The 15,960-nt window shown below is 37.6% G+C and overlaps 1 protein-coding gene across 5 annotated transcripts in view; it reads right to left on the bottom strand.

The window, feature by feature from the left end:
* LOC124786517 overlaps positions 1-15,960 on the bottom strand; it is a 196,657-nt gene that overhangs the window by 8,631 nt on the left and 172,066 nt on the right. For all 5 annotated transcript variants that reach the window (XM_047254269.1, XM_047254271.1, XM_047254274.1 and 2 more), the window contains 2 exons: positions 11,116-11,200; positions 1,157-1,433 (listed from right to left, as the gene is read on the bottom strand). In XM_047254269.1, coding sequence (XP_047110225.1) covers positions 1,157-1,433; positions 11,116-11,200 — 362 coding nt within the window. The remainder of the gene's footprint in view (positions 1-1,156; positions 1,434-11,115; positions 11,201-15,960) is intronic.

The following is a 15,960-nucleotide window of genomic DNA, read 5'->3' as shown; positions in this document are numbered from 1 at the left end:
TACTGTTAGAAATCAGTAAATCATACACACACAGAAAACACAACACCACTTTGCCTGGCAATTTCAGTGTCATAGCTTTGGGGTTGCTGAAGTTGGCAGCAAACTACATCTGTAAACCATCAATTCCACCCCTTTCCTGTTCCAGAGTTAAATAGTTCGTGGGAAGAATGGCACTATGTTATACTGGCATAGATGGTTAAAGAATTGAGGAAATTTATCTTTTTGAGGGAACATTCTTAGCAAAAGCCTCAGATTTAGTAAAAACAAAAAGCTTATTGACAGTGTACTTGGTACTTTGAAGTTTCTGAATAAGTGAGCCTATGATGTTCCTTCAAAATTCAATTTTCCAGCTTGTCTGCATATTTTCTCAAACTACATCAACATAACTTAATGATATAATAGAGGGAAACATTCCACGTGGGAAAAATATGTCTAAAAACACAGATGATGTGACTTACCGAACGAAAGCGCTGGCAGGTCGATAGACACACAAACAAACACAAACATACACATGAAATTCAAGCTTTCGCAACAAACTGTTGCCTCATCAGGAAAGAGGGAAGGAGAGGGAAAGACAAAAGGATGTGGGTTTTAAGGGAGAGGGTAAGGAATCATTCCAATCCCGGGAGAGGAAAGACTTACCTTAGGGGGAAAAAGCTTGAATTTCATGTGTATGTTTGTGTTTGTGTGTCTATCAACCTGCCAGCACTTTCGTTCGGTAAGTCACATCATCTGTGTTTTTAGATATAACTTAATGATATGAAATACTAACACCAGACATCGAAGTCAATCTATAGTCATAAACAGAGTGAATGCCAAGGTCTTCTTTTACTTTTATGTTCACAGCAAACAGCCATGATATACATCCGTCATGCACATTAAAACAATACTGAAGTCTCGAGAACAATCTAAAAATAAATAATTTTTATGGTGTAGTTAAGGAGAAGCACACAAAAACTCTTAGATGCTGTTGTAACAATCAAGTATTATAAAATACTAACATAAAGTAATAAAACATGTACCAAAAAGAAATTTTATGATTTAGTGAAAATTAAAAGAAATATATGTTTAGGTATTATGTATAATTACAGAGTACGTCAAGTTTTGCCAGTCTGTGTATTTTGTTTGCTATTTATTAATTTGATGGAGATCATACCTTTTAACAGCTGCCAAAGATTTCTTGTTCTGTATTGTTGCTTTAGCTTGTTCATAAGTTATTCGCTGTGGTTTGAGGTTATTCAAAGGCTTTGGTCTAGAATTATTTCCCATTTTTGCAGAACTGGGCCTTGAATTGATTGTATGTGGTGCACTGAGACGTGCATCAAAATTCTTTTCTTTCAAGACATGGAAGCTGGCAACAGGAATGTGACTGCTGGACAATGCTCTTGGTGTTCCATGTCTGCTGGTGTTCTGCGGAGCCACAGGTATTCGACCTGTGGGTACAGTGCAAGTTACTAAACATACATACTGCACATTACATAGAAAACTGAACAGGTACACAACAAGTTTAATGAAATATAAAGTGCAGTGTTCCTATTCAGTTTTATCAAAACATCTACCTACAGTAGCAAAATTTATTAAGTAAAAACTATAGGAAAAACATGCGAATGAATCAGGTAACAGAATGATGTAATACCATATATACTCTAATAATCCACGCACCCCAACTTTGAGGGGGGGGATAAAGCTTTAATTTGTTTTATTTGCAAAAAAAATTGCTCCAGCATTATGATGTGTTCAAAAGTATGTATGATAACTACTGGTTTGAAGCAACGCTGCTGTACAGGTTGATACATCGTTAAAATGCAACAGATTCAGAGGCGTGCAGCTGACCAGCTGGCCCATTAGACAGGCGGGCGGCCAGGGAACATTATCACCGCCAGCCGGGACTCTACGAATACCTACAATAGCAAAAAAAGAAATGTGAATTATCTTGTTTAAGAATTTGTTAATACGGTATGTGCAATAAAATATTTTAGTCAATACCGGTACATTTCCTCTCTTACCACTCTACTCATCACTTTCATCGTCATCACTAGCGGGAGAACCATTGTCGTCTTCACCATCTTCCCATAGAGCGTTGTCCTCTGTTCCATCCAGTGAATTTGTGATTCCACATTTTTTAAAGGATTTTTCCACCAGTGGTTGCGGAATGGAGTTCCATGCACTTTTCACCCATTCACAAATCTGGGACAAATCCGGCCATTTGGTTTTTCCACTAGGTGTGAACTTATGGTTTTCATCAGCCATCCATTGTGTATATCGCTATTTAAGTGCAACTTTGAATAGCCGATTTATACACACATCTAGTGGTTGTAGGATGGATTTAGGCCTCCAGGGATAATGACCAAGTCAGTTTTCCCTTTTTGTATTTGTCTCGCACTTCCTTAGTTGTAAGTCCGCGGAAACTGTCCAGGACCAACATGTTGCGTAAATTCAGTAACGCACCGGGACGACGTTGCCAAACATGTGTCACTCAGTCAATTGTAAGTTCATTGTCCATTCACCCTTTCGGATTTGCTCTCACTAATACCAGTATACCTTTTACTGATATTTTCGGAATAGTTTTCCCTTTAAATATCATGCAAGGTGGTAGCTTTCGTCCATTGCCAGTTACACACATCACTGTACATCTTTGTTTCTCACTGCCGCCAGTTTGTATCATGACGCTGGATTCTCCTTTCCTGTTCACTGTGTTGTCGAGTGGCATCTCAAAATAGACTGGAGTTTGATCCGCATTACCAATATAGGACTGTTTACGGCGCAGATTTATCACATAATGATGAAAATTCACTATTTTTTCCTCGTAATCACCTGAAAGCCGCTGAGCAATAGAGTTTTCCTCCGGAATCCTAAACCATTTCGGTTGAAAAATCTTGATAGACAGCCCCGGCTAGCTTTGAAACTGGTAATGCCTAGTTCTTTGGCTAAAGACAATGCTTAAAGTTGGCACATTTAACTCGTCACCGCGCATCCGTATTGTCGCTTCTCATCTATATAATCGCAGAGCCTTTTCTCGAGATCCGGATGCTTCGCTTTTTGGCCGCGAAATGCTCGGCGTTTACTATTAGTTCCTTGAAGCTGAATTTTATTTTTTCGCCAGTCGCGAATACAGCTCTCACTCACGTCGTACTTTCTTCCTGCTGCATGGTTTCCAATATTCTCAGCTTCTTCAATAATTTTCACTTTTTCTTTAGCAGTGCACGAGTGATACGTTCATACTTCACTCCTAACATGCTACTGATGTGTGTCAGACTGAGGCGGCAACAATGCAATAGTATAATGGAATGTATTGTTGCAGGCGGAGCAGTACCAACAATGTTTTGAATAATCCGCGCACCCCAGTTTTTCGTCCTAAAATTCGGGAAAAAATGCGCAGATTAGTTGAGTGTATACGGTAATTGTGTCTGTAGTGACAATGAAATGGAGATTAATAGGACAGAGCCAGGTGAATGGACGACAGACGGACTGAGAAAGTTTTTTGCTGGATTGCAAGAAATGATAGACTGGGACAACAACCTAATGCAAGTGGGGTGAAGACATTGGAAAACATGCTGGATTAGCTTAGATGCACATTGCTGATGATCAGGGAGCTGAAAAATTTGCATTTTTTGATAAATGCAAATAACTGATGAACTATTTTATCAAAGATAGTTGCAAATGCCTTTATTTTATGCATATAAATATTGAAAATGGAGCCAATTTTTTTATTACTGGTATCATACATCATCTGGCCCAGTCCAATTTGGAAAATATGTGCATAAGAGTGTGTCTGTGAAATAGAAAGTGTGTGAGCACAACGACGTGTCAGTGGACTCGATGCTCTGCTGCCACACCAAATGTGGGTTGTGGCATGGAGTGGACAAGACAGATGCTGCAGAATGCAACTTAGTACTCAGCTGTGGAACCTAACATCTTAGAACGAAGAAACACTTTTACTTGTCTGCTATCTGAAGTTTATATAATGTGGCAGTTTGAGGTGGCAGGATTTTGAACTGTGGTTGCATCAAATACTGCTAGAGTTCACGCCTATTTACCATGTTTATAATGCTCAGCATGTTTATAACGCTCAGCAAACAACTGCACAGTATTCATTCCCTTGCTCATAGTTTTCTTTTTTTATTTTTCAAAATGAGTGAAAAGACTAATTCTCGCCCTTTACAGATTTCGATTACAACCTCCACAACACCAGAAGAAACTGGTGATCCTGGTGGCCACGTGTCACTTCTGCTTTTGCAGAAACTGGTTGTTGGCTTTTGCTTTTAGAGAGCGAGGCTGCACTTCTTTCCCAGTACTACTTATGTGCCCTCTGGCGATCAGAATTCTAGTCTTTTTCTTCTTCTGCCCCCTGCTGGTGTCTGTCAACATATGGTGGCTGCACTATGCACTATAGCGAATGGAAAACCAAACTTGTCAGCATATTTTGACAGTACCAAAATTCTCCCCCCTCTCCCCCTTCCTTGCCTGTTCTGCCTGGAGCGTTGTCAAGTAACTATCAGCATTATTTAAGCTAAGGTTACCAATGTATCAGTAAAGAACCTTTATTCTTTCCATGTATTTAGAAATTCTTTCACAGAAGAAAAAAAAAAACCTTGACACTGCGAACACCATTTTGAAGATACGAATTTTGGAAAAATTTTGTCTGTAAACGTAAGAACGTTGGTGAATAAGGAAAGAGGCCACGCCTCACATCTGAACAGTTCAAAAAACGTAAAAATGTGACATTAAAGAGATAAATGTTATAAGAGGGAACAGTTCTAGATATTTTGTTAGAGTTTTTTTTTAAGACAATTGCTTTATGATTACAACGGTATCCTCCATTTGTACATATTTGTACATATCTATCAAAGTTCTTTTACTGCTGCCTTTCGATTTTTTTACAGATTTTTTTTTAATGTATTGTGGTCATCCAGTACTAATTTGTTTACTGAAGAGGCTTCTAAGAAATCTGAGACCATCCAGTGAATTCTGTGTTTTCATGAGGAATTTGCCAGTTGCAGTGTGTTTTGTGAAAAGGGCTGTTTGAAATGTCTTCTGACTGGGGTCACAGGAGAGTGAAGTGTGCTGACTAACAGCCTTTGTTCAGGTTGGGAATAAATGTTTTCATTTGAACACACTGTTTCAAAGTGAAGATGTTTCCAGTGATGACTTTTTGTGTTCTAAATGTTTTGACAGTATAACAACAATGATAGTATCTGAACAAGGTGAAGCTTCCCATGGTGCAGATTTTGCATCAGTAGAGAAGAATTAAATACTATGAATCAGGTGTTAGTCATGTTAAGAAAGCGTGGTCAGTGAAGTTGAGTCATAAGCTCTACACATCAAGAAAGCAAAGAGAAATTACTACAGCTATGGATGAATATAGTACAGCAAAACTGATCACACTCTTCAAAGTAGAAATTCCATCTTCAAAAGAAAATTAAGCAAAGCACTCTTGCACCTCTTGCCAGGAATTTTTCACAAATATCAAATCAGCTGTTGAATATTGTGCATCCTGCAATGAAAAGGTGGAAGTTGACATTTTCAAAGAAAACAATTTGAATCACGTTTCATCAGTATCAAAGTACATGGCACACAAATCAAGAAGTGTGAGGTCCGTAAAAGGAGTTTTTGGAAGACCAGATCCCTATTAAGGTCACCCTATAGAAGCAGCTCAAGTTCAAATAGTGCAGTCATTTGAACTATAACTGTAACAGCTGAAGGTAAAAAAGTTGCGAAAGTGAAGAGGTACATGACTCATAGTATTAAAGAAACTTCTGCAATTTATAAGAGCAACTATACGACTTCACATATTGGAAGTTCAAAATTTTATGCACTACCACCTAAGTGGGTAGTTCCACATCCACCTAGAGATGTCTGTCTAAGTGTTTACTGCACAAATTTTGAACTTTGTGTGGTAACTTTGAGGAACTTACTGGAGCATGTGACATACGACATCTTGGTTGGGCTGTGAAGTCATTAGTACTCTGTGACGTAAAGCGAGAGACTTGTTTGTTTCAGGAATGTGGTGACAGCCCTGAAACAGAGGACTATCTTTATAGACACTTTGCCTGGATGACGTAATTGATACCTCTGCAGAAATTACATATGCGACATGGGAGGAATATAAACTAATTAAGAAAACTGTTGCCTTTGACAGTTTCATTGATGAACTTGGTAAAAAGTCAGTGAAAGCAGTAACACATCAGCATCTGAAGAAACTGCAACAACACATTGCAGAAGTGAAAGGGTGTGTACAGGCTGAAGAACTTTGTTTAGTACTTCACTGTGATTTTGCTGAGAACTGGTCTGTAATACGACCATAAGAAGTACAGTGGTATCATTGGAGTAATGACCAGGTTTCACTTTTTACAGAACTGACACATTTTCAAAACAAGACCACAAGTGCTGCAGTTATAAGTGATGACACAGGACATGACTCAGCACATGCTTTGCTAGCAATGCACGAAATTCTTCAACTGCAAATGGGGACAGAGCAAGATCATCATTATTTCTGATGGTACTCCTAGTCATTTTAAAAATTGTTACCAGGTGTAAGTCACTTGTGCCAACTGACTGGGTATACAGTGCTACTGGTCACGGGAAGCGGCTTTGTGATGGTGTACGAGGCCTGCTGAAGCACTATGTTACAAAACATAATCTTTCCAGACCAAATGTGATTCAGAATGCTGACGATTTTATGAGAGTCGTGAAATCTTGCACATCCACAGCCCTCATTCTTTTGTCCAAAGAGGAAATTGAAGAATGTCATGAGTAGAAAAAAGGAGAATGGTCCAAACAAACAACTCCTGTGAAAGGAATTCAGAAGAGACATGTCTGAACTCAAAGGGATGGGCGAACTCATATTGCACACACTTTAAAGAGCAAGAAGAAATTTCATTCATTCTGCCAACACCTCAGAAAGGGCAGGATAATATTCTGATTCACAACCTGAGGAGGGGGATGATTGTGGCGTGTGTGTACGACTGTAACTGGTGGATTGCAGAGATAATAGATACCAGTTAGGAGTTAAACTGTAATGAACTTTATGCTACCACATGGACCAGCTGCTGGATATAGGTTTCCAGCTGAAGGACAGCAACAATGCCATCAGCGCTCACTTCTTGTTCACAATGTTTTGAAGGTTGTAAGTGTTCCAGTTCCTATTGGTTCGACAGGAAGGCATCATTCTATATCAAAGGAAAATACTGAAGCAGTGGAACACATTTTTAGTACATTAACTGACTAATTTCAGTACAAAACAGGGTGCACAGACGATGTATAAACTGAAACCTTTAAGGGGATACGGAATCACCTATCCCCGCAATGTTAATATATGCCTACTATAGGGAACATTTTCTCACAAACTACTGGAGACAGAGAGGTAAAAATTTTACTATATGTGCATTCATATGTTACAACAATACTGAAACAACAGTTTATTGTCAAAGTATTTTCTTACAGAGATATTGTACATTTATTTTTAAGTAAATTTTTTCCATCGCTTTTTACTAGACTATCACCCCTAAGTCTTTTGTAAATCAAGTAATTAAAAAATCGTTGTTTCAGTATGTAATAGGGACCTATGTCACTACATCATAAAAATTTCAGACTTCTAGGTTGACCAGTACCTGAGTTAATGTTCCTAGATGAAGTAAAAAGCAAACTTACGGGAAACGGAGAAAGAAGATTAAAACAATCCTGATCCGTAGCTAATACCCCCTTCACAGTCTTCATAATCATCTTCAAGTCTTCTTTTGGCACCCCTCTGCACCTGTCTTGCTTTTTTCACTAATGTCTTGATTATATTATCAGCATGCCTTAGTCTGTGCTGATCTAAAAAGAACATAGCACGTACCGTACGGGAACCAACACACATACCCAACTTTTGAAGGACCTGGCATTTAGTTATATTTCCAAGATTGAAGGTTGCCACAGCATCATACACACCAAAATGTAGTGTATTAATTCCGACAAACACTGTTTTTGGGAGACGATGCCATATCACACTATTCAAGCACTCGTTGGGGTTCTGCGTTTTTCCGTAAAGACATTTCATCAGAAGACTTCTGTCAGCCAGATCTCTGAAAATGGGCTTTATTTCTGCCATGATGGCTGATGGTAGACTGTGGTGGTGAATGTATTTCTCTCCTGTTGTTAGTCCCCTATTGTATTTACACCAGCTGTTTTCACCTTTGGGGCACAAACCATGTTGTGGATGCTCATCCGTGGATGCGGTGTGGAAATATAAAGCCCATATAGCTCTCCTCATTTCTTCAAGATTGCCTGTATTTTGCCTGATTGCAAGGCCATAGCAGTTCTGAATGTGGTCTATTATGGAATCAGTCAATCTTCCTCTGCCATCCAAGGTTTTCCCATCATCTAGTTTTTTCCCTTTCATAACTGATTTTAACCTTCTCAGCCTGGCACCCATTCCCTTCTGCACATGTCCTATACATTCAAGTTTGCTTATATTTACACTGTTCCCATATGGTTTGCTTTCCAAAACTTCTTTGAATGCTTTAGAGTCACCATCTCCCAGATATTTGACATAGCGAACATTATACCACTGTGAAGAGCGATGAAAAATTTTCTTCACCCCAGCAACCTCCATGCCACCACTACTACCATAATAATTAGCAATACAGTCATCACTGTGTTCATTTTTCAGCCTGCCTGTGCACCTACAGTATTTAGACATTATTGCAACATCAATAACCTTGCCAGTATCAACACTAGTTGCTGTTACAACACCATTGTTGGAGGTGTGGCCCCTTTTCTGCCACGTGCCATCAAACGCCACTGTGAGGTCACGACTGCCGTCATTTTCTTCCACTGCTTCTTCCACAGCAACCTGCATTGACTTCTGTGCTACATCTTCAACTGCAGATCCTAGTACATAATTGTAAGCTTCAAACTTTGAAGGTGCACTTGGAAGATTTAGAACACCACATAGCATATCACCAGCTGCTTTGCCCTTACCAATTGCTCGCAATCCATAAACTAACCTAATATTTACACTATAAAGTTCAGTTTTCTTGTATCCATTATTTACAGTTACTGAAACCGAACTTGGAAACTTACAGCTGTATTTACAAACACTGCATATTAAATTAAACTGGGCAGCCAGGCCAACATGGGATTCTACTTTCAGAGAAACGTTTCCATGACATTTTTTGCAGCACAAACTGTTTTCAAGAGCTTCACACAATATATTCGTATCAATGAGTTCAAAAACTTCATTCCCTCTATCAAGTAAATTATATTTCTCTTCCAAATCTCTTAGTTCTTTATGAGAAGCACTGTTTTCATTTGGTGTAAGTTCGTTCGGCAAATCAGTAATAAGTGGATTCACATTTTCCAACAGTGATGATGATGAACTGCTTTGCTTTGCTAATGAATCATTATTTCTTTTCTTTTGCCAGTTCACACGCTTTTTAAATACTTTTGCTTTAGCTCTAGGCATTTTCACTGCGAAAAATGAAGCACTAAATACGAAATAACTCAACAACAACTACTTTCTTATATCACACTGTTTACAAAACAGTCCCGCCACAAAGTCAAAGAGTAACTTGAGGAAACCAGAGAGAAACATTTTCGGGCAACTAGTGTATAAATAGTCGCTGGAAACCGGGATATTTGAATTCATGTCACTTTAAAGGTACTGCCAAAAAGTTCATGGTCAGCCACGAGAGACGTGTATAACTAAAGCGCAATACCCGATCTCACAAATATATAAAAATAAAATAGTTATAATTGTAGTAGAGCTATGTATGATACGTCATTTTAAAGAGGAAACATGGCAGAATATAATACGCCAATAAAAAAAAATTCGATTTTTTAACCCAAAATCCGATTCCGTATCCCCTTAAGGCTTTGGACCTTTCACATATATTTTGGAACCATTTAAAATGCTTGAAACATGACTTACTCATCTTTCAAAACTAAAATTATGCTAAATAAGGCTAGGTTTTGATTTTTATGAGCCTGTTATGTGATAAAGTGTTAATGTAACAGGTTTTATGTATGGCAAAAATTTCAATTAAAACCTGTTCAAACTAAAAGGGAAGCTCTCCTTTTCAGGGAATGTAGAACTATATGGTACTAATTAAGAGGAAAAAAAAAAAAATCAAAATTTTATGGATTGGCATTTTTTAAAACAGGTTTTTTCTATAAATTATTAAAAATTTGACAACACTATAGTAAAAGAACTTTGACGCGTAAGTCCAAATAGAGGATTTCTTTGTAATCATAAAGCAATTATCTTACAAATAAATAATAATAATAATAATAATAAAAACCAACAAAATATCTTGAACTTTTCTAGAGATACAGCATTTGAAAATGTTTTCCAAATTCGCATCCTCAAAATGGTATGTGCAGTGTCATCTTTGGAAGGCAGTATCTCAGAGCAGAATTTTTTTTTTTGGAGAAAACAAAAAAATGTACATTCCTTACTTAATCCTTCATTGTAACATTTGCTAAATTCAATAACATCCAAAACTACAAAGGTAAGATTTTTTCCTAGCCGGCATGAATTGATATGGACTACTGAATACTAAATAAGTTCTTCTGATACCTTACTGTGTTGGTGACAAAATTGGAGTATGGCTTTTTTTCTGGTAGAATAATCCGGAAAAGGAAGAAGTTTCAATACTTTTCAGTTTTCTTTTTCTTTTAACATTCAAAAAGTGGTTTCTTTACTAATGTTTTTTTGTCTTTATTGTGCATGTCTTGTATCATTTTACTGCAACAATGCTTTCCCTTTTTCATTGAAACAATTTCACGCATAAGCTACTGAAAGGTGGTAAGCCATATTACTACTATCCGCCATGCTGGAATAGCACCACTAAGAGGTGGTAAAGATACAGGGAGCTCTTGTATAGAAGACCAGAAGCAGAATGTTGCACTACTGAATTGTGAGGTTATCAACAACAAGTTATGGTGTACATTCCATTAAATATAACAGCTGCTTCTCAATTTTCATATTACCATGATAGTGCTATCTGTACTACGAACTAATCATTTGCAATGGCTGTCAAACTGCCTTTTTGACATCACAAAACTCGTGTCTCTTTCTGACCTACTAACATTTTTATGAACATAGAATATAAAATGTAATACTGATGCACTTACTGACAGCATTTCGTGCCATTTTCTCCACTGGCTTGACAACTGCAAATGGCTTTAGTTGTACCTCTTTGTTGTTGCCATCAACTGCCTACAAAATGACAAAATAATTACATTGGTATGTAACTTATTAAGTATAAGGTACATTTGTAATTTGGTTACCTAAAACCCCAGATGAATTAAAGAAGAAAAGCAAAATAGTACTCCCTTAAATTAATTATCTGGTTGATATGTAAGTCCATAGCGTTTTTCCATAATTTTAGTAAATATAACAGATACACAGAACAGAGACATTAGACATCAATAATATATTCTCCTTCACTATTCACAACAGTCTTCCAATGCTGGGGTAACTTTTCAAATCCGCAACTGTAGAAATCGTGTGGTTTTCTACATCTACATCTACATCCATACTCCGCTGGTCACCTGACGGTGTGTGGCAGAGGGTACCTTGAGTACCACCTCTATTGGTTCTCCCTTCTATTCCAGTCTCGTACTGTTCGTGGAAAGAAAGACTGTCGGTATGCCTCTGTATGGGCTCTAATCTCTCTGATTTTATCCTCATGGTCTCTTCGCGAGATATACGTAGGAGGGAGCAATATACTGCTCGACTTCTCAGTGAAGTTATGTTCTCGAAACTTCAACAAAGCCTGTACCAAGCTGTTGAGCACCTCTCTTGCACAGCCTTCCACTGGAGTTTATTATCTCCGTAACACTTTCACGATTACTAAATGATCCTGTAACAAAGCGCGCTGCTCTCCGTTGGATATTCTCTATCTCTTCTATCAACCCCATCTGGTACGGATCCCACACTGGTGAGCAGTATTCAAGCAGTGGGCGAACAAGCGTACTGTAACCTACTTCCTTTGTTTTCAGATTGCATTTCCTTAGGATTCTTCCAATGAATCTCAGTCTGGCATCTGCTTTACCGACTATCTACTTTATATGATCATTCCATTTTAAATCACTCCAAATGCCTACTCCCAGATAATTTATGGAATTAACTGCTTCCAGTTGCTGACCTTCTATATTGTAGCTAAATGATAAGGGATCTTTCTTTCTATGCATTTGCAGCACATTACACTTGTCTACATTGAGATTCAATTGCCATGCCCTGCACCATGCATCATTTCGTTGCAGATCCTCCTGCATTTCAATACAATTTTCCAATGTTACAACCTCTCTATATACTACAGCATCATCCGCAAAAAGCCTCAGTGAACTTCCGATGTTATCCACAACGTCATTTTTATATATATTGTGAACAGCAAAGGTCCTACGACACACCCCTGCGGCACACCTGAAATCACTCTTACTTCAGAATACTTCTCTCCATTGAGAATGATATGCTGTGTTCTGTCTAGGAACTGTTCTGTCCAATCACACAATTGGTCTGATAGTCCATATGCTCTAACATCGTTCATTAAATGACTGTGGGGAACTGTATCAAAGTGAAGTGGAGAACTCATCGACCAATGTTCAGAGTGCATTGTCATCCGCAAAGGAACTTCTTTCAATGTTATTTGACAGAGAGGAAAAGGTGAAAATTTGAGGGCATGTAATTCGGTGAATAAGGTGGGTGCAGAATGACTTCCCAACCCAACTTCTGTATAGTGTTTTTGTCAGTTTAGCGGAACGCACATGAGTATTATCATGGAAAAGCATCACTTCATGCAGTCTTCCCAGTTGTCGTTCTTGAATTGCATCTGCAAGACATCTCAGTTGTTCACAATAAATCACCAATGATGATTACACTTTAGGCAAGTAATTTGTATTATACCACACTGTTTGTTCTACCAAATGCAGAACATTATTTTTTGTTGATGCACTCAGGTCTTTTTAGGGGGAGCTGCTCCATTGTTTGAACACAACCATTCCTTTCTTTTCCTTACGCTACCATAAAAACGCAATTTCTCATAACCAGTAACAATACATGACAGGAGCAGTTGAGATTGTTCATGAGCCAGCTGATGATGAGTAAACAGATGCATGTATGTCCACCTGCTGATTTTTGTGATTTTGGCTTTGAGCATGCAGTACCCGTACACCTGATTCAAAAATCTTCTCCATTGCATGCAAATATCACACTATAGTGAAATGATCAGAGTTCATCACATTTGCCAGTTCTTGGGTACAATGATGCGAATTAATGCATTTAAACAATTTTCATCAAACCCCAAACATCATCTTGAATGTGAGGAGTCACTGATGTTAAAACGATGCTCCTTAAAACGAGAAAACCATTTTCTTGCCATGCTCTGTCCAATGGCGTTATTCCCATGCATGACGCAACTGTTTCCAGCTGCCTCCACTGCTTTACCTCTCTACTGAATTCAAACAGAAGAATATGTTCCCATTTCTCAATTTGGCACTCCATTTTCTAGCTCCACTGACTATCTCCAAATGACAATATGGAAACTCAAATAGCAACAGTGAGCGACAAAGCGAAACTAACATTTAATAAATAAACCCAAAGCAACTGGAATACCAACGTGCAAAAGAAAAATGCTACTAACTTACACACCAACCTATAGTATTTTTTCAATTTGAATTGTCCCATTGCATACGAATAGCCAATAAGATTCAGATATTCGTGACCATGAAAGTGGATGCTTTGCTTCCAATATGGCCATTCACAATGTGAACAAGAGCAGCATGGCTGCAGAGAACACTCAATTTGTGTTCAACTATCCTTAACATATAAGCTACAGAAATTTTGAGAAGAGGAATAGTTTTCTTGGTGAAACAAATTTGAAGCACTACCAACCTATTCACAAGAAAAGAAGCCAGTGATGCTTTTCTTAGCCCTACATCATCATGTAGCATATGGATACCCTACCCCAAAAAAAGAAAGACACCTATTGTCTTAGATTTTCTACAACTTAGTGTATTTGTTCCTTTCATAATACTAATTAAGGAACCAAAATATTTCTGCTCCATCACAAACCATATAGATTTTACAGCCTGTTAAATTTTTTGGAATATAACAAATTTTGGTTGCTGGGTGAAGGAAATACAGTATGTTAAAATATACAAAATAATTTTATTTCTTCCGTATTCACCCACAAATACTGATAAAATTGTTTACTATAAATCAATATGTAAAAAGTTCAGGGAAATGTGAATTATAAAGTTATGAAATTTTATCATGCATGTCCAGGAAAAAATATTTAGTTGGAGTGTTCAAATTTATTAAAACCAAATATGGAGACCCACACTAAGAGCAGTATCATTGCAAGGGAAAAGAATAATCAAAAACCATTTTTTAATTCTTGTTCTAATCGATATACTCTATCAAACGAGAAAATGAAATGAATGGGATGTTTACTTCTTTGTTTTTATGTAATGCTTTGAACTAATTATCTATTGCTTCTTTCCGTATGAGTTTTGGAATCAAGTATGTTGCAGCTTTGCAGAAGTGCACAGCATCATACCACTGTTCCCTCATTTCTGCAAACTGCCGAACAACATTCATTTATACTGTGTACAGGCATGTATAGCTTAGCTATTTTAGTAAGTAATTCTCCAGTTTCATACAGGAGAAAAAGATATATTAAAACAGTGTCGAAGTAGCTGTGAATGACATATTCCAACTGACAACTGAGCCCAGCCTCTAAATAATACAATGGACAATAATTATTGTGATAAGCCTGACTAATTACAGTGCTTTCAACACTTTATTTTATTTTGCTGTGTAACGCAGAAATGCAGTGTTGGGACAGCCATACAATCTACTGAACTGTCCGACATTAATTTAATTCTCTTAAAACTGAGAATGGAAGCAGGTGCCAAGTTAAAAACTTCTTCACCATCAATGTGTGCCTTTGAATAGTATATGGTTTCAAAAAAAGGGTTACTGCCGCTCCATCAAGAAACATAAATTGTCAATTAAAAAAACACTTGGAATTATAACCAGATCACAGAGTAGACAAATTTCATCAAAGGGCTACAAAGTGAAAATAGGACAAAAACTTTACATCCTGCAAAACGGAGGGGGAGGGGGGGGAAGCTACATTCAGCGAAACTGGATGTTCCCCTATGGAACTGCATACCCTCGACAAACATAGTAGATTATCCTGTGGCAAAGAAAAATTAAAACGAGTGCATGAAAACCTAAAACGAAAAATGTTGGCTGTTCTTAAAGTTTATTTACCATATCTGAAAAAAAAAAAAACTACGAAATAAATGTGGGGAGAAGGTATGGACAAGCTTGTTGATGTCACTAACAATGAGTTACTCACTACTTCACAAAACAAACAGCTTCAGATGCTGACAACTCCGGCTTAATTGGAGCTCAAAAACTATTCGAAGAGAAGTGTCTTTTAGCAGCATTTTAACACAGAAAATTTGAGTCCTGGAACTACAGAGTTAATAAATATGTTTTATCAGAATAATGAGCAGTACAGCATCTTTCCTGGTACGAAAGACGCTGTGAGTATAGGAAGAAACAATACAAAAGAAAACAATTGATTTCATATAATCTTCACGGGCTCTACTCAGTTTTTTCAATTGGAATATCCTGACTTAAAAATTGGTTTTTCGAAATTTTGTTCTCTGACATTTAAGTGGCACATTTTGGTTGGCACCAATCGCACACACTTAGTGGCTTTCACACAATACATCAAAATGTTCTACTGATTCATGGAGCAGTACAGGAGAGAATTACAAAGAACTTATTTCATATAATGTTTGTGAAGGAGCAGGAAGAAAATGTATGCCGAGGAATTGTGACGAGTGTCCCTTAAAAGATTGTATTGTCAGTTTTCTCCACTCAAAATTCGAGGAAAATAATCCAGACATTAAATGAACAAGATTCTATAAAGTGCAGTCAGTGGCTTTCAACTGACAACT

The sequence above is a fragment of the Schistocerca piceifrons genome, chromosome 1, assembly GCF_021461385.2.
Source record: "Schistocerca piceifrons isolate TAMUIC-IGC-003096 chromosome 1, iqSchPice1.1, whole genome shotgun sequence".
Lineage (NCBI taxonomy): Eukaryota > Metazoa > Arthropoda > Insecta > Orthoptera > Acrididae > Schistocerca > Schistocerca piceifrons.
Note: the sequence above shows the minus strand (reverse complement) of the source record. Positions and strands in the feature narration are given on the sequence as shown.